A 24,658-nucleotide genomic window follows, 5' to 3' on the forward strand; every position below is an offset into this window, starting at 1 on the left:
TATTTAGATTGAAGCAGCTTCAGGGAAATACTCTTGAATCCTTTGGTTTGTAATTAATTTGTATTTATATTAATTAACAGGTGATACTGCTCCAAATTAAAGAGGCTCCTCTGCTTATTAAGAATTTAAAGCTACATTCTGTTAGCCCTTCTTGGGCATTCCCTTCATCTCTGGTGTAGTTGCTTATTTTATTACAGAACCATGGAGTGATTTACATGGGAAGGGACCTTAAAGCTCATATTGTTCCCACCCAGTTTGTCTGAGGTGAGTGGGAAAACACTTCCAATCTGAAAACTCACCTCAGTGTTCCAGCCTTTGCACTTCCAAGGAATTTGGGCTAAATACAGGTTTGAGTCTCCAGTTTTTCTGTGCAAATGTTGGATTTTTCCTCTGTTTCTGCAGCTTCTGGAGCAAAGAGAGTTCTGAGCCTGGAGAGAGCAGTAGCTTGGGAGTGTCCACCGAAACAAGGGGGAGGAGGAACAAATGGCAGGAAAGGATGGGCAGACTCAAAGCTCCCTTGCAATAATTCTAAAAAGCACTTTGAGATATTTTCTGGGTCTGTATCATGCTCTACTCTGATGTTTCTATGCTGAAAAGAGCTCCAAATCCATGAACACAAACTTTGTGCCAGTGCTGCTGGTATTTTGGAGCAGGTTAATGATTTGATTGTGTTTATGTGTATTTTAAGGAACAGTTTGTTTATTCTCTGAAGGGAACAGACATCCCAGCAGATGGATCTTGCCAATTTATCTCCTTTTTATTTTCTTGTTTAATTTCTAGTAGTAATGTCAGTATTGTCCCAGAAATCCTTTCTGAAGCCTTGGACTTAGCAAGAATTCATTTATGGATTCCTTTATGCCTGTCCTGTGCAGAAATGTTGAATTTCTATAATTGTTCTGCTTCTCTCTGTTGGCTTCAGGTCAATACTGTTGGAGAAAGAAAATAGCTTAAGGGGTTTTGAAATACATAAATTGGGCTGTAAAATGATTCTGGAATCTGTTAATAACACTGAAATGAAATGCACCAGCATTGGTTCTTTATATTTATTATTTTTTTACTTCTGAACAGGGTTACAGGTCAATTCTAATTTTAATGTGGTTGGTGCTTCTTCATTGATGAGATTGTTAATTTTTTATTCTGCTTCTTTCACTTAGTCATGTTTTTTTGTGTTCTGAATAGCTTTTAATTCTTTTCCTGCCTGTGTTCCAGTAACACATCTGCTCTTTTCCTGCACTTCACTCCTGTCATCCCCAACCAGAGCCCTGGAAATTATCCAACAGGCATCAAAGCAAGCACAGGCTGCTTTTTAATAACAGAAACAAAACTTTGCACCTCCAAAATACTTCTGCAATTTCTCCATATATTATAGTGCAGCATAAAGTTAATATTGGAGCCACATTCAATGTTAAAGATGCCAAATATTAGAATTGGCAAGGAAGGGGATAACTCAGAAATATTTAAGATTTGCTTGCCTGAAGTTCCCCATTCTGATAAGTAGCTGGCACCTGACAAGGGAAATATTATTAAATGATGGCTTTGAATCTCTTTTGTTAACAAAATCATTGCAATAAAATAGTCATTTGCAAGGTGTGTTTAATTAGAATGGGGTTTGAGATAGGGAAGCCAGAAAGATTCACAGCAAAACTCTATTTTGGGCCTTTATACAGTAAATTATTGTTGCTGCAAACCTTCACCTTGGTGCATGGACAATTTTATTTTCTTCTTAGTTTTTGAATTCCATCAGTATCCAGTAGAAGCCAGGCTTTGCAGCCAGAGGTGATTCTTTTTAATGAAAAATAGATATCTGTATTGGAGAAATCAGTGGAGAACCTTGGAAACTTGGTTTTGAATTCAAGAAAAAAGGCAAACTATCCGGATGAAATACGAGAATATGGAATTTATTTCCCCCATAGATTTATTTTCTTACCATTAATGAGTATAAATGTACATTTAATGTCTGGAAGAGGAATGGAATGGAGCTGCTGGAGGCACTGGAAGCAATGCTGGCTCAGAACAGTTGCATCTGTCATGCAGCAGGAATGCCTGCAGTGGAACCTGCTCTCCAGATAGAGCTGTTTCAAATCAGGGCTATCAGCATAAAACGTCAGCTCAAATTCATCAGAGGCAGGAGAAAAACAAAACATTCTGATCCAGGTGAAACCCGAGCCGCTCTCTGATGGCTTTCAGCTCTCTCTGGTGCTGCAGAGTGGCAGTGCTGAAATTCCCCTGCTGCTGGAAGCTCTGGTGCTCCTCCCAGGCTCCCTTTCAGTGGCTGGGATTGTGTTTCCTCCAGCTGGGCAGCTCCAGGTGCTCCCCAAAGCCCCTCTGGGCTCCACCAGCTCGGCTTTGCCATCAGCAGGGAGGGGTGCCTGGGGAATTTGTGCAGAGGGTGAGAACCAGGAATTCTCCATCGTGTCCAGGGCTCAGGACGGCCACTCCTGATCCCTCAGTGGCTGTTTGGCAGAGGTTGGTGCACAAATGAGCTTAGGTTGTGTGGAAATCTGATAATTTGCTTTTTAATAAGGTCCCATTCATTCAAATCAACTCCATAGCACAACGACAGCACCTTGGGAACTCTTGAGGCTGTGTAGTCACCACTGGGCTTATTCAATTTGTTGTTGAACTGCTGATTAAATTTTACATTGAGGCAGAAGCACCTTGTTTTAAATACAAACCCTTTTGATAAAAAATGGCTCACAGGCTTGCCTGTTGCTTTTCTTGGCTAATTTAGAGCCACATTGCAGACATTAGAAAGAAACCCAAAACTATAGAAAAATCACATCTGTGTACTGGGAAAAGGTATTGTGGGCCATTTGCTTCTTCCAAAAATGTTTGCAGTAAAAGTTTGCAGGAGATAACAAGCAGGGTTTGGGATAAGTCAGCCTTGATTTGGGGTTTATCCAAATCAGCCAGAGCAGCAGCCATGGTGAGGGGCAGAGATCTTTGCTGCTAGATGTGCTCACAAGGTAAAACCCATCCACTGGCTCACAAATGGACTCTGGCTATACTGGAAATTATGGAAAAGAGCAAAATGTTGGCACTTCTGTTCATAAAAAAGAACTGGACAGCATTAAGCGTTGGCTGCCCTATAGGGACCAGGCCCCTCTGGGTGGAATAAGGCCTTGGCCTTCTAAGGATGATGATGATGATGATGATATTTTTCCTAAAGCTTAACAGGAGAAATGGGAGTGCAACTAATTAAATTTGTGTTGGGAATGGACCTTTTGATCCCAATTCAGGCCACGCTGTGTGAGGGTTACCAGGAGCCGTGCGAGGCCCTGGATTGATGAAGGGTCCCGAGCCACGGTCACAAACACAAAACCCGAAGAGCTGCCAGTCCTGGCCCTGCTGAGGAGGGCACCAACCCCAGTCCTTGTTCCGGGGGTGCTGCTGGGGGCAATCCCGTGGCGAGGCTCCTGGGCAGGCTGTGCCTGTCCCGGCTCACGGGCGGGGAAGGCTGCGGGCAGGGCCGTGCTGTGCCTGGCCTCTGCACAGAGAAAGGGCCCGGTTCGCTGTCAGCACGGATCCCACACTGCTCCCAGCTCCTCCTTCCTCCTCTGCCTATAAAATCTCCTGCTTGGGCATCGCTGTCTGAGGCAGCAGCTGCACTATGGTGCTGGGCCCCGCGCTAGAGCCTAGTTTATAGTCTTCACTGCCTGTGCTGGCAGAAGGAGATGGAAGGGATGTCTCGGGAGATGCTGTGGGAGAGAAAAGGAACAGAATTAACGTGGGCTTGGATGCTGTTCAAATAGAAATCGGCAAACCATCCTACAAACCCAAAAGCAGGAGCTTGGGGGATCCTGGCACGTCCTCCTTTCCTGGTTTGTGAGGAGGCACAGGGTGGACTGGCAGACATGGACCAGTTCTTCTCAGTGTTTTGCACTTGGGGGATGCCCCAAGGGCTCTTCAATCCTTCATCTCCTTGTCAGAGAGGAGCTCAGCCCCACTGCACCTCATCTACAGAGCACTTCTCTAATCTCCTTTGCTGGAAAGGGGCTTAAAAGCTAAATAAAAGCCACTTAAAATACATGATGCCAACATTTATATAGCTGAGAAACAGCAAAATACACTACAGGAGGTAAATGACTGTAACTGGCAGAGGGAGGGACACTGTGAGTACAGGACATTGTGATTACATGGCAGTGTTGTTAAATTCCACCTCCTGTTCTATTTTCCTTTTTCAACAGCGTGGTCCTACAGGGGATAAATGCCTTAACCCACAGCCCAGCAGTGCCCAGGGGGATTGAAGATGCTCTTGTATTCAGGTCCTGTTGTTGGGCAGCAGCCACAGGGAACTCCTGCCATAAAGAACCATCTGTCCTCTATTGTGGCTCCTCCCAGTGCTGCCAAATCCATAGAAACACCCAGTCTTGATTTCTAGCCCTTTTTTTTCAATCTTGTGTTGTTTCAGTAACATCTCAAAATCCCTGGGTCATGCTACCATTACAAACCCTAACTTCTATTTGGAATCGTGGAAAGGAGTCAGTCAGGGGGGCTGTGAGCTCTGATTCCAGTGTAACACTTAAACTCATAAAAATAAAGAACTAAACTAAACGCACATTTACTTCAATAACTTAAAGAATTTAAATTTATTTTAAAATAAATAAACTTTTTTTTAAATAAATAAAATGTTAACTAAATAAATAAGCTTTAAAAAAGAAACTTTTCAAAATAAATAAAATTTTAAATAAATTAATAATTTAATTTAATAATTAATTTTTTTCTTTTTCTGAGCTGTGTCTGCTGCCCAGTTCCTTGCTTATGCTGACACTAATGATGGGCTGTAAATAATGTAAAAATAGGCTGTAAATAGCACAAAAAGGGGGACATACGGTCTGGAGCAGTGTGGATCACAGAGGTCATGTTGCTTTGCAGGACGTGTCCTGGCAGTGGTTCCAGGTTGAGGTTGGGAGGTGCTGACTGGTACTGGAGATCAGCAGAGGTTCCTGCAAGTGCAGTTGGGAAGAGACATCATTCCATGCACAGCTCCTGACAAGATGCTCTGGGCTAAATCTTTTCCATCCAGAGGATGTGGAAGGCCTCTGTGGGTGAAGGTTAATGGCTCATCTTTGCTTCCTTCCCCTGCTCTCAGCCTCTGGCTGTGTAGGAGCAGCCCCCTGGGATGTCTGGGCTTTCAGCTGCTCTCCAGCTGCACTCTTCTGCCTGGGGGTGTGTCCCAAGTGCTGCTCTTATCCGGGCTTCCCATAAAGTTATAGCTTTTACATGTTTCTAACAAAAGATGTGTTGTCTGCCTTAAACTGTCTCAGGTTGGAGGCCACACCACAGAGGGGATCCTTTGCTGTGAATCTCACCAGGTTTCCAGAGCTAGGCTGGAAAGAATGGCTCTGGGATTGGACTGGAGTGAGAAGGACCCTTCAAGCTACAATTCATCAAATGGTTTTGGTTGGAAGGGATCTTAGAGCTCATCTCATTTCAACCCCATGCCATGGGCAGGGATGCCACCCACTGTCCCAGGTTCCTCCAAACCCCACCCAGCCTGGCCTTGGGCACTTCCAGGGATCCAGGGGCAGCCAGAGCTTCCCTGGGCACCTGTGCCAGGCCCTGCCCACCCTCACAGGGAAGAATTTTTTCCCAAGATCCCACCTAAACCTTTTCTCTTTCAGCTTAAAACCCTTTCTCTCTGTCCTCATAGAATTCACAGAATCACCAGGTGGAAGAGACCTTCAAGATCATCGAGTCCAGCCCAGCCCCAACACCTCAACTAAACCCTGGCACCCAGTGCCACATCCAGGCTTTGTTAAACACACCCAGGGATGGTGACTCCACCACCTCTCCGGGCAGCCATTCCAGAACTTTCTGTAAAAAACTTTTTCCTAATGTCCAGCCTATATTTCCCTTGACACAGCTTCAGACTGTGTGCTCTGGTTCTGTCAGTGCTGCCTGGAGAAAGAGCCCAGCCCCAGCTGAGCACAGGCACCCTTCAGGAGCTGTGCAGAGTGATAAAGTCACCCCTGAGTCTCCTTTTCTCCAGGCTGAACACCCCCAATCCTTTCCCTCCATCCTCTGATATATGGTCTCTTTGAGTCAGGTCTTATAAGCTCTTGAGACCTACATCACACCCAAGATAGCTCAGCTACCTTAGAAGGCATAAAATTAGCAGGATGGCTTCTGTGGTAGTGTTGGAAACAGAAAAGTTTTAATAAATGGCAAAATAACAAAGCTCTTTACAGAGAAAAACCAAGCTAGGTGCAAGAGGTTCTTGCTCTTGGTAAAACACCCCACAAAAGTTTGAGTTGAAAGTCCCTCAGGTCTTATCAGGTGTCTTTTTTGCTAACTGAGGAAAGAAACTTCTGGGCTTTCTTCCTTTTTAAGGAGACATAGGACAATTCTGTCACTCCATCAACAAGAAGCACATTCCTACAATCCTCCCCCAGCAGACACAAAGCCCTACAACAGCTTTAACACAACCCAGCTTGGCCGCCCCTCCTCGGAACAGCCTCGTACCTCCCAGCAGCATCTCCTGCAGCAAGCTGTCGATCCTGGCCACGCCGAAGAGCTTCACAAACTGCACCTGCTCGATCATCTGCCAGGTGATGCTCTGCAGGGGCGGCAGCAGCAGCAGGATGTCGCTGAAGCGGCCGCGCGAGTCGTACTGGCGGTCGTTGATGTAATCCTCCAGGTTCACCTGCACCTGGAAGCGCATGTTCTTCACCTTGCCCGGCTCGCTCAGCCCTTTGCAGTCTGGGACAGAGGGAAATGGGGTTAATTGGAGGCCTGTGCAGGCAGGTTTTGGCCTGTCAGGCAGTGGGGTAGGTGAGTAACGCCATGGTTGGCTCTCACAATTAAAAGGGCAAATATCATGTATATCTGTTAAGTTTTATAGGTTTATAGTTATGTTTTACCCCCTTGTGTTGTTATCAGGGGTGGCCTGGGTTTGGGACATTTGGGAGGGCTTGTCACTATGGTAACAGCTGATCTCCAATCAGGATTTAAGGCAGTGATCTCCACCACTGGACAATGAAGGAGTCGATGGACAGAACTTTGGGAGCGGCTAAAGGGTTAAAAGGCAAAACCTCCATGTGTGGGTGAACACATGATGGGGAAAATCCTCTGCTCCTGGCACTGTAATATTTCCTCTATTCAATTGAATAGAGAAAAATCTATCTATCTTCTGTTGTATTTTTGATAAGGTTTTAATAAACCTTTCTAAGTTTTTGGAAGTGAGTAGCATTTCTCACAGGGGGGCTGTGTGCAGGGAAAAGGATGAGATGGCAGTGATGCTCTGAGAGGGTCTCCAAGATCAGCTGGCAGGCTGGGCTGCCATTGCTTCACATCTCATATGGAACAGGGAAATTGTGAGTGGAATGGAGGGGAAACAGTAATTGGAGGAGACTTTGAAGGGAAACTGTCAGAAAATAGGAGAGAAAATAAGTAAGAAAATAGGAGCTTGCTTCACATGGATGTGTCTGCCTACTGCCATTAGCAAAGGGGAAACATTTAGAAGTTAAAATATTTATCCTTCCAAGGAAACAGCCTGGAATTTTCCCCTGAAAACTTTGAGTCACAACTGCCACCACTAAATGCAAGGAGTTTTAGTGCCTGTATGTTGTGATTACACTTGCTGCAGCATCAGGTTCTTGTTTTGCTCTCCTGTCTTTGACCTGTGGTCAATGGTTTTTTTCAGGGACCACTGGTCCAGCTTTCCTTAAGCAAATAAATTTGTCCCTGGATCGGGTGAAGTGCTGGCATTTACAGCCTTCCACTCCTGCCTCTGCTCTTATCTAAACCTGAGATTTCTGCATCACTGCATCATTTCCTTCACTGTCTGCAAAGAATCCACAGGCACCACATTTTGGGGAATGTAGTGCCAAGAGATTAGATAAAGTGGTTAACAAATGATTGTGTGTCAGCACGGAGCTCTGAGGACATTCCTGCTCGTTAGCATGGATGAACTTCACGCTCCCTCCTTCCAGCTGAAACCTCAGCACCTCATTGTCACATTGATCTAACCCTGCATGGAGACACTGATCAGCTGAGAAGGTAATTTGTCAAAATCAATCGGATGAAAGCACCCTTCCTATGTTCACAGCAGGCTTTGGTGAGCCAAAATCCATGACGCTCCTGAAACACCTGGATCTTGATTTTGAATCAGTGAATACAGCAAAAAACCCAATAATTAATGGATGACACTCTGATTTCTCATGCTAAAAGACAAAAGGGCATTGTCTGGACTTGGGATTGTTCTCCCATCTCCTCCCTGAGCTCCAGAGATACCCACTGGAACCCTGGCCAAGGCAGAACCCCTGTGCTTCTGGAATAAAGCTTCAAAACAAATTGGTTTTTCTCTGTATTTCCCTGTTCTCCATGCTGTGGACCAGCCCTGCCCTGGGTTGCTGCTGGCTTCCAGCAAGACCCATTAGCAGATCCCTGATGTTTCTGGGCACTGTGAGCTGCCCAGCTCTCTGTGGTTTCTGATGGTGCTCTCTGGACTCTTATGGACGCTCCACATTGCTGCTTGTTTGGCTCTCTTTGCTCATACATAATTAATACAGGCATGTATGTCCTTAATGATCATCTCCTGCATTTCAGGCTGATGGGCTTTCCCAAAGCCAAGCTCCTGCAGCAGCCAAACTCCTCCAGGGCCTGCAGAGCCTTGCACATCAGCCTGGCTGGAGTTCACACTCAGGAACCGGTCACTTCTGCCTTAAAACTGCACCACTGAGTGCTCCTCATTACAGCACGAGATGTAGAGCTGCTTCCAAGGGGTTTTCCTGGAGTTTGGAGAGCCCCAGCTGCTGTGCCAGCCCTGTGCTTGGCAGCCAGAGGGAATCTCACCTGGGTCAAAGAAGATGATGGCTTTCAGGCAGGCGTACTCGTTGTCATCGATCTGGATGTCCCGCAGGGGCTTCACCAGCTCGTCCAAGATTCTGGTGGCCACACGAGCGATTTCCAGCTCTGGGCAGTGCATTGGGATGATGAAATCATTTCCTAAAAAGACAAGAGGAATTCCCCATCAAGTTTTGTCTCTAGCCCTGGTCTCATCCAGCAGTTCCCTGTCACTGTGATGTTTTATGAAAATCCTTTGCTAGGATTTTTCTCCTATTCTAGCTGAGAAGCCTCAGAAAAGAAATGTAAACAATAACTGTCTGATGGCTGTGATGGCTGGAAGTTGTTTACCAACAGGGGCATCTTTGATTGGTCCATGCAGATTGTTTCTGCTTAATGACCAACCGTGGTCCAGCTGTGTGGACTCTCTGAGAGTCATGGGTTTTTGTTATTCATTCCACTCCTTTCTAGCTTTCTGATGGATCCTTTCTCTCTATTCTTATTAGTATAGTTTTAGTATAGCATTTTAATATAATATAATATAATAATATAATAAATCAGCCTTCTGAAACATGGAGTCAAGATTCTCATCTCTTCCCTCATCCTGGGACAGTTGAACACAATCACAGTTCCCAGAAGAGGGTTTCCTGATAGTCCCAGTGCCATTTGCAATTTCCAGTCTGCAGCTTTATAATCTGATCCACGAGAGAAAAGCAAGCCCAGATCTCATCCCCTGCTCCTCATTTATCTCAGCTGCACGTCAGTGCACCCACACTGTGCACACAGCCTGCTCCATGTTCTTCTCTGCTTTGCCCTGTGTTACACTGAGCATCTGTTTGTAAGCAGGGCTGCATCTCTATTTTTGGTTTTCTTTTCTCACACAAAGTTATCCCTCTCTCTTTTCTTTAATGAGAAGCTTTTAGGTCAGTATTCTCATTTTTCTGAGAACAATCCCACCTGTGGTGGAAAACACCTATTTTCCTATAAAATAATAAATAAATTGAAAAATAAATAATTTTCCTTTTCCTATAAAAGGAAACACCTATTTGCACTGTAATTTTTAATAGCCATTTCTGATCAGTTTTTAAGTATCTATACCCAAATACCTCATTGCTTGGGCCTTGGCAATTTCAGATACAAAACCAAGACAACCCAATTTGAGATGCCATTTAAATCCTGGGGCTTTCTCATCCACAATTTCAAAGCAGTGAGGGAACAGTTAAAAAAAAAAAAACCCAGTGAATTTACTTGTTCCTTTTTACTCCAGCACTGTGTCTCCACCCAGATGTGCAGCCCACGCCCAGGAGTGCAGAGGGGATCTCAGGGATGCAGAAAATGACTGAATTATAAAAGCAGGAGTGTGTTTCACGACTTTACCTAGCAGCAGGAAGTCAGTGTATGGTATGGACCTCTTGGCCACCCCGAGGAGCAGATGTTCCCCTGCGTGGGCTCTGAGCAAGGCAACCTGGAGGTGGCACAGGAGACAGAAATAAGATTTATTGGAAAAGCAGAGGATGGAGTGCTGTGCTGTTGCTGTTTAATTAAGCCCCATTTGGTGTTTGCTTAGGTCTGGCAGATCTACAGATAAAGTTCTGTTCAGGGCTAGAAAATATCAGTGTATGTTCACTTTGAGAAGTGCTACATTCGTGGCAAACTAAACGAGAAACTGTTTTTGACTAAAAGAGCAAAGAGGCCCTTGAGTAATTTGAGTTCTTATGAAATAATCGGATTCTATATTCAATTATTAAGTACCAGCAAAGGCAAAATCAGAACTGCCTTGTAATTCAGAACTGCAGTAGCCTGACACAATCAGAATTTTTTGACTGGATCTTTTGCAGGTTGGACTGACCAAATCTATATTTTGAGGGACTTTGGCTACTGAAGTTATTTTAACTGGCCCCTCTTTCTCTCTCTGCATAGGGCGATCTGTATGTTAATGCAGGTTGGACTGACCAAATCTATATTTTGAGGGACTTTGGCTACTGAAGTTATTTTTAACTGGTCCCTCTTTCTCTTCTGTTTGTACTCTGCATAGGGTGATCTGTATGTTAATGCCAGATCCTCCCGTGAAAGCCCAGCTGGGAATTCCTTCCAAAGGCACTGGATTTCCCGGGAAGGCCCTTTGGGTTTTACCTGGTCGTCCAGGGGGAGCTCACAAAAGGCTGGGATGTATTTTGCCCATTCCACCAGCACCAGGAGCTGCTGTTTCATGGATTCACACACGTCGTTGATGGTGGCAATCTTCTTCATGGCAATGTCTGTGCTGTGCACGGGGCTCAGGGATAAATACTGAAAGAGAAAGCAGTTTTGGCTGTGTCTGCACCAGATCAGCGCTGTTTTGTCACCCTCCACAGCAAGGACTCGTCCCTGAGGAGATGTTCCCGATGTGGTTGGACACTCTGTGCTCAGCTGTGTCCGACTCTCAGCCCACGGAGCAGCTTCCACGAGGTGGTGCTCAGTCCCAACACACACCCAGCCCTCCTCAGCCTCCCTCCCTGCTCTCCAGGACAAAAATCAACATTCCCATCCCTAGCAGCAGCCAGCAGCACCGTGTCTCAGCTTCCCAGCAATCCCTCCTGCCAGGCAAATGACAAAATGCATCCAGCTTTTCTCCCCCAAGGTGGGACAAAATCCTTTTGGATCTCTACAGGGCTGCCTGGCAGGGAGAGGGTTAAAACCAATGATTTTTGAAAGGAAGTGGGCTCATTGCTGCATGTAATGTGCAACATCTGGGCCGTGTGTTTCAGTGGGGAAAGGGTATTTGCATAAGAATTTAAAGGACGCTCAGGGTGAAGTTAATGGTGGAGCATGAAATAAAAGAGCAATCAGCGTCGCTGAAGGCCAGTGGATTTACTCACATTATTTTTCTGCCCCGATAAAGAAGTTATGAGGAGAGATACAATCAACCATGACTGGAATATTATGTTCAGAGCAGGACAGAGTGCAGTGAGGAAGGATAAAATTCTGTGTGAATGCAGTGAGATTGTAGGGGTGCAGCAACAATTTAGGCTGGGGGAAGAGGGGACCTGAGCTCTGCAATATCCCTCAGCCCTTGGAATTTCAGCTTTCTACCTCCCACCAAAGGTGCATCTGCTGCCTGCAGCATGTATGGCCTTGATAATGGATTTTTTTCCTGTCTGCTTTTGGATATTTTGCATTTTCTTCCCTGTGGGTTTGTGCAGGAGCCATCCAAGGGCAGAAAAAACCCTGGCTGGTTTGGTGGGCTGGGATTGCTGAGGGCCATGGACCCGTTTGGAGGGGCTGTGCCCAGGTGTCCTACCTGCTGTGCCATGGCCTCAGCCTGAGTGAGGATGTTGATGGAGAGAGAGCCATTGTCCTCATAGCTGCTCCTGCGGATGCTGATCCTGTCACGCTCGTTCTGCACGGCTGAGAGGAGAGAGAGAGGGGCTTGTGGCAGTGAGAAACCCCCAGTGCTTGTGGCAGTGAAAATCCCAGTGCTTGTGGCAGTGAAAATCCCAGTGCTTGTGGCAGGGAGAAACTCCCAGTGCTTGTGGCAGTGAGAAAATTCCAATGGTTGTGCCAGTGAGAAAATCCCAGTGCTTGTGGCAGTGAGAAACCCCCAGTGCTTGCGGCAGTGAGACACTCCCAGTGCTTGTGGCAGTGAGACACTCTCAGTGCTCGTGCCAGTGAAAATCCCAGTGCTTGTGTGAGTGAGAAAATTCCAATGGTTCTGTCACTGAGACATTCCCAGTGCTTGTGGCAGTGAGAAAATCCCAATGGTTCTGTCAGTGAGAAAATCCCAATGTGTGTGTGAGAAAATCCCAATGCTTGTGTCAGTGAGAAAATCCCAGTGCTTGTGGCAGTGAGAAACCCCCAGTGCTTGTGGCAGTGAGACCCTCCCAGTGCTTGTGGCAGTGAGAAAATCCCAATGGTTGTATCAGTGAGAAAATCCCAATGCTTGTGCCAGTGAGAAAATCCCAGTGCTTGTGGCAGTGAAAATCCCAGTGCTTGTGGCAGGGAGAAACTCCCAGTGCTTGTGGCAGTGAGAAAATCCCAGTGGTTCTGTCAGTGCAACACTCCCAGTGCTTGTGGCAGTGAGAAATCCCCCCAGGCAGTGGCTCTGCTCCTTGTGGTCCCTAAACAGGAGTGTTTGGGGCTTTGCTCCTGCAGGACCCTCCACTGTGGTTGGATTTGGAATAAACAGGCTCTGGAGAGGGAAAAGGGCCATTTCAGAGGGACAAGGCCAAGCACGAGAGGGGGATGAGGCCATGTGGGGGTCAGAGCAACACCCACGGGGTGTTTGCTGGTCCTGCTGGATTTGACGCAGCTCGGGGAATTTGGGGGTTTGGTGTCACCTCTCTCCACCTGGCAGTGCTGGAGCCTTTGGGACCCTTTGTGCCGTGGCTGCACTGAGGGCTCCTGTGCTGGGCTCCTGCTACAGCAGGGTGCTCCTGGGGCTGCACCTGCTCATGGCAGGGCTGGAAAAACATCCCCTGATGCCACCTCAGAGCAGCCCTGGAGTGTCCCCTACCCCTGAGGTGGTGACCCCAGGGGACAGCCCCACTCCTGGGGCACAGAAAGAGTCACTCCATGAAGGAAGCTCAAAGAAAAGGAAGTTTAAATCCCCCTTTAAACCATTCCCTCAGTGTTGCCCATCACACAGTTGGTTTCAGCCAGCCTGAATCCCCAACAGCAGTGACACATGAGGACAGCACCAAGCCAGGGTTTGTCACCAGCCCTGCTGCTGCAAATCCCTGCTGGAAACCAGCTCAGAGTCCTGGAACAGCAACACCACAGACCTTGGACACACTGCAGGGACCACAGAGGAGTGAAGATCAGCCCAGACCCTTTGCTGGACATGCCATGATGAATTGGAAAAACCCCCACTGATTTTTGAGGCCCATTCCACCCTTTAAACCATCCTTCCCCCTGAAGCACGAGCCACAGCCAGCCTCATGCTCCATCAGCCCAGGGAACAGCAGGCATGGATTGCACTTCAGCAGCTCATTTTTGCAGCAGTTTCTGAGAGCTGACTCACCTCCACTGCAGCCATGGAGTGAAACAGCAGCAGAGAAAAAAAGAAAATTTTGATTTAACCCAAGCTGGTTTCAGTGCTGGTTTCTCCCCCAGCCCCTCTTGCCTCTGTCCAGCAGCTCGGGGCTGGGGGAAGGAGCCTGAACACACTCAGTGTTTTCCTGGCAGCTCACAGACCTTGGCCACAAACAGCTCAAAAGGCACTTGCCATGTCCCTGAGGCAGAGGGAGCAGGAAGGTTCATGTGGTGACAGGGCAGCACATCCCTCCTCCTTCACACAGCAGTCCCAGATTCCTTTCACTTTTTTGGGGAGAAATGACTCAAACAGAGCTGCCAAAGCACGACTCACTCTGCGCTTTAACCCCTTGGGTGCAGAACACTGGGGGTTTGTCTCAAAAGTGGCCACTTTTGGGAAGATTTTTGCAATTTTTTTCCCCTTTCTGCAGAATCTGAAGAGTTATTTTGCCATGATTCTTTTGAGTCTCTGCCTTGCTGCTGGGTCTTGTTTTAGAGCATCAGGACTCATTCCTGGGAATCCATAGGAAGGAAAAACGTGGGCAGTGCTTTGCACAGTTTAAGGGAAGGTGTTTTTTGCTGCCTGCTCATGTCCAACCACTGCTCTGTTTTCCTAACCTGCCTCTGATGAGGGGCCAACAAAGCAAAAGGGCAGAAAACAAGCACCAGTGACAAAAATCAATGCCTCCCCTTATCAACAGGAGTGCAGGGCTTATTTTCCAAGATCTGGGGCTCAGCCTTGCTGTCAGTCAGGATCAGCCTGTGGGGATCTGACTTTGTGCCTCAGAGCCAGCCTTGCCTGCAAGGGGCTGCATCCATTTCTGAAAGGTGCCACACACAAACACATCCCTGGAGCATTTTCAGGCTGGGGCCACTGCAGAGAGGCAATTTGTCATCAATTTAGAGAAAAAGCAGCACAGCTTTTGGGAGCCTCTGCTAACCCTCCTCAGACAGCAGCATAAGTTGCCCTGAGCCTGAAGGTGAAGGTGGTTATAGGAACCATAATCTTGGCACTTTGTAGGGTTTTACTGGTCCACCAGAAAGGTGAGTGGCAGCATCTCAGGGGAAACAAGCCTGACCCCATCTGTGTCATCACTGGCTATTTTGTAAAATCCCCATCCAAGCTTCTACACCTGGGTTTGTATCAGATGCTCCCCCACATGCTCTCAGGGCGGGCATCTCTGCCTACTTACAAGCAAAGGGACAGGTTTTGCCTTTCCAATCGAGTTACACATCTGATTTTATGTAAATCCTCCAGTGCCAGGCAGACCTGGACCCTATGACAGACTCCTTTAAGAAGCCTCAACCTGTTTTTCCCCCCAGCCTTTTTATGGCACATATTTCAGTGCTTCCCTCATGCTCTGATAAGCTCAATCTTCCAGTGCAAGTGGATGGTACAGAGTGACTTTCTCAAGGTGATTTGGGTGTTATCGCTGAAAGCACCCGAGATGTGATGGAATTAGATACAAAGGGGAGTTAATGTTTCACCTGCCACAAAAATTAATCTATTACTGTGCAGTGATTATATTGCTGTATTTATTGTGTTTGTGGAAGGGAAGGGACAGGTCACTCCTGGTGAGGCAGTGGGAGTGCTCGAGGGACGTGCTGGCCCTGGGGGTGCTGGGCTCAGGTGTCATCTTGGCTTTGCTGTCAATAAAACTCAACAAACCTGCAGGAAGGACTAAAAACCCACTGCTGAATCCCTCTGTCTCCCAAAGGGCTGCTATTTCCAGAAGTGCCTGGCAGAATCTTCGCTCCCTGTTTTTTTTTACCCTTCTCTGCACATTCCCAAAGCCAGAAAACACCACAAAAAGCCACCCAGCCCTGCAAGAAGGGACACGAGTCCCCAGGATGGTGCTGGCCAGGGACAGCGTGGCCCCAGGCTGGGCTTTCCCACAGGGAAAGGGGAGAGAGGGCAGAAGGATGCTCGTGTCTCCCTCCAGGGACTTGTCCTGGCTGTGGGAAGAGGATGGGAAAACAAACATCTCCTCCCTGTGACGCAGGGGAGCCCTCGGAGGGGTTTTGTCACCCAGAGCAAGGCTGGACACTCTGGGCAAGCAGGGTTTGTGGGATTGCAACAAGCCCCTGCTTCCCAAACTGTTTGTCCTCACTGCTTGCCATGCAGGATGAGGAACCTCCAGGGAGCCCAGTAAATGGGGGCACAGGCGCTGGGAGAGCAGCAAACCAGTAACTTTCCACAGCAAGTGAGGAAGTTCCAGCTTTGCCTACACAGGAATTACTGTTTCCATCATTATTCCACTAAAACCAGCCTCAGTTACTGCTGGTGGGGTTGGAAATGCAGTGATAAATGGCACAGAGGGAGCAGGAGGGGGGCAGTCCCTGCGTGGTGCACTCACCAGTGCTCACAGTGTTTCTGTGTTCACCGACAGATTTACTCCTCCTGCTGCCTGATTAATTTATATCCACAAATAATCTTTTTTTTTTTTTTTCCTGAGCTACCTCAGATTTTGTAGGTGTGGTGTGTTTTATTTGCAAATAAATCCCAATGGTACATGTACATTTAATCCTTTCATGGGCTTGTGGGCTGATTTATGACTACTGAAGGCAGAGAAGATCCTTTATCTTTTCCATCATTCTCTGCAATAAACTGCAGTCCCAGCATTCTGAAAGCTGGCAAAGAAATGTGCAAACAAAAGGTATGAAACAAGATAGAGGCCCTGTGAAGCACTAATAAAACTGTCCTATAAACCTGTCCAATTTCACAATAATAAAGAGAAACCCTCAAACCCTCCCTCCTCCTTACTGTTGCAGCAGTGAGTGATATAACAATTCTTTTTACTTCTGCATAAAACTAAAGAAGTTCATTCACATTCATAAATTACTTTGAAGGGGATGAGAGGTTAAATATTAACCCCTCAATTTTTCCCCCCACCAGCAAGCTGAGTCCTGACAGTGCAGTGCTGGCCTTTCAAAAGGCTTCCAGGTTTTCAGGCACTCAGCTCCATGTGAGGAGATGACCTGGCTCACTTGAGGAATCACACCCTGCTGATTTATTCCAGGTTAAACATGATCTCAGGGAGGTGCTAAAAATAGAATCCCCCTGTTTTCTCTGGGTGTTTGAGTACCTGGTGTTCTACTCAGCCACTGATGCTGCAGTGGCCAAAAACCTGTCTGGTAGCATTGTGCAAGACAATAGAAATTGAACCTTCTGAGGACAGAGGAACTCAGGGGGAACAGCCAGAAAATCCCCAAAATATCCAGAGCACTCTCTGGCACAGCCCCAGCCCTAACCCCAACACAAGAATCAAGGAGTGACTCTCCTGTAAAAATCTTAGATCCTGATCACAAAAGGTGCTCAGGACATAAAAGGGTTTTTTTGTTCAGACAAGGATTTCCCCCTCCCCTCATCCTAACCTTAATGGTTGTTATTAAAGTGAATTGTTGATACCAAAAATGCAATTGGGATAGTTCTGAGTGAGCTATTTTCTAGGAAATCTGGGAACTGGACTTTCCACAAGACTCAAGTTTTGTCCCTTCCCTGCTCTCATTAGTGCTGATGGAACCTGGATCTCATGCCAATTCACAAACCTCTTGTGGAGGCCAGTGTTGGTCCTTCTTGAAAATAGGATTGAATTCAGGCTGGACAGACAAAGCAATCTAAAGATCAACAGGTAATTTTCTCAACCATTCCCTGGGGAGCCTGTTCAGTGCCCCACCACCCTCTGGGAGAAGAACCTTTTCCTAATATTCAACCTAAACCTCCCCTGACACAGTTTAAATCTTGCAACCTCAGGCAGATCTGGTCACTGTGTAGCTCAGGTATTTGTATTATATGTTTTTTTCTTCAGGGAGAAATTTCCTTTCTACCCGGCTGCACAGCTCCTTGTGATTCCTTATTCGCTAGAAAAGTTTCCAAAAGGGAAAAAAAAAAAAAAAACAAACAAAAAACTAAAAAACAACAAAACCCAATCCCTCTGGATCCAAAATTCCCGTTTATCAGTTAGCTTTGCCAGGGAACAGCAAGTTCTCCGAGGCTGAGCACACAGACACCGAGCAGTGGGTCAGTGGGGCATGGCGAGGGTGACACAGCCCCGCTGACCCCACCCCAGGTGTATTGTCACAGCCAGCCTGGGAAAAGGATCGCTTCCAGCTCCTTCCCTTCTGCCGTGGATAAACAATGCTATTGCCACACCCTGGAAACTCTGACTGCCGTTATAAGGGCTGGCCCTGAAGGAATGTGCCAGGGAAAGAGGGTTGTGCCAGTGCTGGGAAGCAGAGCACGGATGTGGAGTGTGGATGTCACCACTGCCACCTCCCAGCACCAACCCCTGCACGCTCCAAAAGGTTTTGTACAAATATTTGGACACTCCAGTAGTGCCCCATCCAAGACATGGCTTCTCCTCCTCCCTAACGCTTCGCAATACTGTTTAATATTAATCTAGAACCACCCAAAAGCAAATAGCTGTGTTCTTTTTGTGCACACAGTTGTGCAAGAATTTTTCTTTCCCAGTCCTGCACATGTGCTCGGGATAGAGCTCTGGTCAGCTAAGCTAATTTCTGCACAGCAGTTGCTCAAGGTGCTTTAAAATCTTCCTTGCCAAACACAGGAGCATTTTCCGAGCACACAACCTGACTGCACTCATAAAAAAGTTTCAAGGAATGTGACGATGTGGAACCTGAAATGAGTCATCTCCCATCAAGCTGCACTCAGTGATGGAGGCATGAGCCAAGGTTTTATAACTTTTACCATAAAAACCAATAAAAATCATGCTTCAGCTCAAAGAATAGATCTGATAAGATGATTTCAGCCTGTCCAAGCAGTGCAGTTTGCTGCATTGGCAGTTGGCTTGATCCCATCTAGAACTGACCAAATCAGCTTCAATTTTGTCTTCATTAATTTGAGGACTATTTGTTTTTCCATCTGCTGTATTTACTCCATTTCTCCTAAATTAAACCAGTTGGCATTTTTACTTCATCCATGGTTTCAAAACACCCTTCTTCTCCAGGAAAACATATGGTCAGAACATGGGAAAGATCATTTAATCACCAGTAAAATCTTATGAATTACAAGAAATCAACGGCAAATTTCCCCTTGGGTTCAGTGGGACCACAATTCCACCCCTTGGGTGAACTTGGTGACATGGAAAGAAACTTCCAAGCTCCTTTCTACCTCCCTCATCTTTTAGCTGCCAGTGGGTTGGGAAACAGCACAAATGAAGGGTGAAGAGTGCGAAACAGCACAAAGGGTGAAGAGTGTGAAACCATCACCCAACAACCTGCACCTTGGGTGGGTTGGGCCCCCACTTTGTCAGGCACTCAGTGGACAAGGACAATCACAATAAAACAGGATCATCCACGCTCTCCCAATGTGCAGAACTGGACAAGCAGAGGTCAGAAGTGCTGTGGTAGATCTCAGAATTTCCCAGGGAAGCTGCATGTAGGCACAGGTTGACAGAAATGGGTTTTCCTTGCAGAGCATTAGGCACTATGACAGCATTTCCTTTGGAAAGGGCACATCCTGATGGTCACTGGCACCCAAACCTACAACTCTGCACCCCCTCAATGCAGATGATGGGAAGTGCAACAAAAAGCCTTGGCCAGTGTGGGATTGGCCCTTCAGTGTTGGTGCTGGCTCCACAGTCACCCTGTCACCAGCAGCACGACCTAAGGGTTTTGCTCTGAGTCATGTCCCCTGCTGGGGTACATGAGTCAGCTGTGGGGGACACATGAGTCACCCTGCTCCTGGAGCTCTGCCCGTGTGCCCTGTGCCATGGAGAGGCTCCCACTCCTTAAGGCTCTGTGCTCAGGCTGTACCTTGCCCTTGCGTGCAGCTACGTGGGCATCAGCTGAGCCAACCACACCACCTGAAGCAGCAAACTGATGGCATTTATGAGATTGGAGGTGGCAGATCCTCGCTGAGATTGGCACAGGTGGGATTAGGAGCCACACCAGTGGGTATGGAGAGAGGAAATTGCTATTGTAAAGCACTTAGGGACCAAATAAGCCCTGAGGAAGCCCATCCTTTTCCCAGAACTAAAAGACCAGCCTCACAGGATGGGTGAATAATGTCACCGTGCTCTCACTGAAATTGAGATAAAATGGCAAACAGCTGCAACAAAAATATCTCTCTGTGACACGCAATCATCATCTCTCCAGCCAGTGCTGCTGCTGCTCCCCACCATGCTTTGCAGTGGAACAGGTCCTAGGACAGCAGCAGGAAGGCTGGAAATGTCTCTTTGCACCCACCTTCTTTCTTCATGCCAGCTCTGAAGCACTTCTTCAGCCTGCAGTACCTGCACTGGTTCCTCTTGTCTTTGTCTATCACACACTGTCGGTTGAACCTGGGAGGAGATGGGAAATACGTGGAGCAACCATCTGTGACCCTGAGCAGCCCCAAATACAGCCCCAGACCTCCCCAAGCTCCACACTGCATGATCCTAAATAATGTCACCATGCTCTCACTGAAATTGAGATAAAATGGCAAACAGCTGCAACAAAAATATCTCTCTGTGACACGCAATCATCATCTCTCCAGCCAGTGCTGCTGCTGCTCCCCACCATGCTTTGCAGTGGAACAGGTCCTAGGACAGCAGCAGGAAGGCTGGAAATGTCTCTTTGCACCCACCTTCTTTCTTCATGCCAGCTCTGAAGCATTTCTTCAGCCTGCAGTACCTGCACTGGTTCCTCTTGTCTTTGTCTATCACACACTGTCGGTTGAACCTGGGAGGAGATGGGAAATACAACGTGGAGCAACCATCTGTGACACTGAACAGCCCCAGACCTCCCCGAGCTCCACACTGCATGATCCTCGAGAAGAGTCAAAGGTTTGCCAGAAATGGATTGAATCAAGGTTGGCTTGGCCCAGCTCCTCCTCTTCCCCACCGCCGCTCCTTCCAGCTGGGAGCGCAGCGGCTGCAGACCACCCACCCTGCAGGGATTGGGATGGTTTTGGCCATGAAAACATGACTGTGACCCAAGCTGTGCTTTTGTAGGAGCTCCATCTCCCACTTCCAGACAGTTTTTGGGTGTTTGGCACTGGGGTTTGTCTGATTTCACTTGTTAACTATTCTGCGTTTTGCGTAGAATAAAATGCGTTATGGGCCACAAGCCCATTGAGTCTGCGGCCTTGTTCTGAGACCCATGGCCTCCTAATTCCTCCTCCTTTCCATGGGGATTTAGGAACCTTTGTGCTGTGCCAGGGGTGGCCCACACAGGCTTGGCAGCTCTCCCCATGGATGGCAAAACAGTGGACGGGGAATCTTCCACACGGAGAGGAGATTTGGGTTGCTCCGGGACCATCAGGTTGTGAAAGCTGAGGCACTTTCCCAGACTGGTAAAAAGCCAAAGGTACAAGGCCCAAAAGCTTTCAGAGGAATTCACGTCTGCCATAAGCAGAGCTCTGAGCTGGGCTGAGCTCACCAAATAAGGGCTTGCACACAAGCTTGGCTTCCATGCTGTGGATCTTCCCTGAGCTGCCAAATATCACAGAGATTCATGGATTCCTGGGGAGAGGCAACAGCTCCGCTCCCAGGAGACTGACAGCTGAAATTTCAAATAAACCATTATAGAGCTCATCTCCTCCTGCAGGAATCCCACAGTTCATGGGATGGGCACTGTGCAGGGGGACACTGCTGTCACCTCAGGTGTCCTTCATGGCTGGTGTGTCCTGGAGTGATAAGGGCACCAGGAACATTTTGAACAAGTAGGGCGACTCTCATTGGAAAAATTTGGAATGTCCTTAGAGGAGGAAAAGCTTTGGAACAGAAAGAAAACTTCCAGGTTTTAACTAGACATGAAAGGCTTAAGTGTATTGATGTTTGGGATTTCTTTCCACTTTCTCCTGTGCTAAAATAAATATCATTTTTCTAAGGTCAATCAAGATAGCAGCTTTATAATTTATAGCCTCCTCCTGGCAAAAATCTCTCTCCAATGTATACCTGCGTGCCAAAGTGGATGTGAATCATCTCTGGTCCACACATATTTCTCAGAATATTCATAAAATCATCACTGATAAGTCAGTGTACATAATTTATTGTACTTCAAAACAAAAATGGAGAAGCTGTGAGAGGGCTTTGGAGATGACAGATTCTTGGATGCCTGTTGTTTTTACCAGGAAAAGCAAGAAAGATGAAATCTCTGGAGCTTTGGTCCTTTGCCACCTTGGCTTCCCCGTGCTGGGCTGTGACGAGGTCATGGTGTCACTCCACACCCAGTGTCTGTATTTATGTATTTTACACATCAGTCAAACCTCAAGTTTTGGGGTTGGACTTGAGATTCTTAAAGGTCTTTTCCAACCTATTCCATTCTGTGATTCTCAGGTCTATGATTTTCCCTCAATTTACCCTGTGGGGAAAGCAGTGATGGCAAATTCACTCAATGCATCACTCGGTGCCACAGAAGGTCTCAGGGTTCAAATGAGATAGGACTGAGTTTAAAGATAAGACTAAGTTTACTCCTTGTAAACCAAACTGCAGTCCTACTGGTGGCCTCCACGGCGTGGCAAATTGGCATTTGAGACTCCCTGACCCCCACCCCAAACCATTTCCCTGATAAATCGCATTTGTTAATTGCCGAAATTCGGTACCTGCAGGAGTAGACGTGGTTCTTGCGGACGCTCCTCCTGAAGAAGCCTTTGCAGCCGTCGCAGCTGGAGGCCCCATAGTGCTTGCCCGTGGCCCTGTCCCCACAGATGGAGCACAGGGAGTTGACACCGTTGGGGAGCAGGTTGGTGTTTGCTGACTCGGCCGCGATGGCCTCTGCGGGCAGAGAACGGGGACAGTTAGAACTCCCTGCGATGGAAACCTCTGAATTTATGGCCATGCTCGTCCCAAGATCAGCTCCTTTGCTTCTGGTATTGGTGTTTTTCTTCACTTGAGTGATCAGAGAGATTTCAAGCTGCATAGCCCAAACTGCGCTTGAGAATTTATCAATTATCGCTGCTTTCCTGGAGAGGTATAAAGAAACCTCACTTGCATGTGAGTTTTTTGTCTTTGAGGGATGGGGAGCCACCTCCTCAATGTGATGCCTGGAGAACATGGTTCAAAGATGGTGTCCACAGAAGAAAATAGGAAAAAAAACCTCATTAACTCAAATAAATAGAATGCAGAGAAGAAACAGCAGAGACAGAAAGGATGAACAACTTCATGCCCATGACAGAGGTGTTGAAGATAAAAGACTGCTCTTGAGAGCTCCTCTGCAGCTGGAAGGCAGAGACAGCAGCTCCCACAGGCATCACATGAGTTCTGAGTGTGGTCCCTCCTCTGAAATTCTCTCTGAAGAGGCTCACTGCTTTCCACTAGAAAGCAACAGAGGTGTGCAGGAAGATCAGACTTCTAAATTAGGGACTGAAAATTAGGTGATATGAACACCCTCTGTCATGTCTTCCATTTGCACCCACTCGTTTGGGGCAGGAATAGCTCTACCCCTGTGTGTACACACTGCTGAAAACTCCCCTTGAAACCTCTCCCTCTGCCCTAACAACCAGACTTGCTGCCCTCTTAATCCTCCCAATTTGAGGCACAGCTTGGGGAAGGAAAGGAGAGGAGACCCTCACAAAGAGGGCAGCTGACAGTGTTTGTAGCTGTTTGCAGAGCCTGACCTGGGCACTCGCTGCAGGATGATTTTATGAATTTATCACACCTCTGGGAGCATGTTCTGTGCTCCAGGGGGGCCCATCTCATGCTCCAGTGACCTCAGAAACGTCCCTGGGACAAGGCACACCCTGATGTGTCTCTGGGATGGGACACCCTCCCAACAGAGATGGGAAAACTCAGCTCAGCAGTTTCTTAGAGAAAACTGCTCAAAGGGGAGGAATTGCCACCTGATCTGCCTAGAGAGAGTTTTCTAATCCATAATGCATAAAAACAGCTGTGGGTAATCCACGCACAGAATGTACGTATACAAAGAGAGAGAGAGAGAAGGTTATTTTTGTGTGTGAATACACATAAAAATTTATAGTGAAAGTATTGCTGTGCAACAAGAATTGTAATCAACCCCACACCCCCCAAATAAAAATTAGCAAAGCCAACAAAGCTTCAGTTTTTTTAAAAACTGGATAGTTTCTTAGCTAAGGCTGAGACTAAGAATTTTTAGCCAAGATTTCACTAATGCAAAGTTCAGACTTCCTGTCACCTCCTAAAATAACCCTTTTGGTCCATATTCACCTTCTGGCATATGGATGAGTAAATAAGTGGGTTACAATAAGATGGGAGCAACATGGTAAGAAATAATGACAGCACCAAAATCATTCCTAGGTCATAATGACAGGAATTGAGATTTGTCTCTTCCCAAATTCTGTGTAAGATTCTCCCAGCCCTGACATTTGTCAGGAAGTGACACTTGGGTCCTTTGGGAACATTGTCTATGTCAGAGATGTTTAATGGCAAATTAGGTTGATTTTTAGCTTTTTTTTTCCAATTATTCTTGATTTTATGTTACTTAATAACTTAGTATTAAGTGAACAGTACAGAATATTCCTTTGAGGATAACTGCAGAACATTTGGGCATCTGTTGCTCCATCCATTTTTTGAAGGAGCACATGACCATAAACAAATGCACTGTGCTGGATTCCATTTTAAAAATTTGCACAACCGAAATAAAGATAAGGCAGCCAATTTCCTCTTCACTCCACTCATGCTTTCTCTAGACTTCAGAGGAATCAAGCCAAGGTCAAACAGTTTAGGTCTCCATCAGACCCCTCATCCAGGTCCAGACTGCAGAATATTCCTGATGCTGGAAAGTATATACACACCAGAAAAGACTTTGTTTCCTTTTATGCGAGTAGCACATGAGGATCTGCTTGCTGATATAAGGAAGAAATTAATAATCTGGCCTGAAACCAGGTATTGCTGGAGGGGAACCATCAGCACTGTGTGTGTGAAGGCCTTTGGAAATTAGCAAA

The 24,658-nt window shown here is 46.9% G+C and overlaps 1 protein-coding gene across 1 annotated transcript in view; it reads right to left on the minus strand.

The window, feature by feature from the left end:
• Window positions 1-80: 80 nt before the first annotated feature.
• Window positions 81-24,658, minus strand: part of LOC121348784 (hepatocyte nuclear factor 4-beta-like) — a 28,462-nt gene continuing 3,884 nt past the window's right edge. Inside the window, exons 2-10 of the mRNA XM_041458677.1 lie at window positions 22,343-22,547; window positions 20,384-20,478; window positions 12,068-12,174; window positions 10,921-11,076; window positions 10,165-10,252; window positions 8,797-8,949; window positions 6,466-6,702; window positions 4,833-4,946; window positions 81-3,698 (exon numbers count right to left, since the gene is read on the minus strand). Of these exons, the coding sequence (XP_041314611.1) occupies window positions 3,562-3,698; window positions 4,833-4,946; window positions 6,466-6,702; window positions 8,797-8,949; window positions 10,165-10,252; window positions 10,921-11,076; window positions 12,068-12,174; window positions 20,384-20,478; window positions 22,343-22,547 (1,292 nt within the window). The 3' untranslated portion in view covers window positions 81-3,561. The remainder of the gene's footprint in view (window positions 3,699-4,832; window positions 4,947-6,465; window positions 6,703-8,796; window positions 8,950-10,164; window positions 10,253-10,920; window positions 11,077-12,067; window positions 12,175-20,383; window positions 20,479-22,342; window positions 22,548-24,658) is intronic.

This window comes from Pyrgilauda ruficollis, unplaced genomic scaffold (assembly GCF_017590135.1).
Source record: "Pyrgilauda ruficollis isolate IOZ18807 unplaced genomic scaffold, ASM1759013v1 scaffold13, whole genome shotgun sequence".
Lineage (NCBI taxonomy): Eukaryota > Metazoa > Chordata > Aves > Passeriformes > Passeridae > Pyrgilauda > Pyrgilauda ruficollis.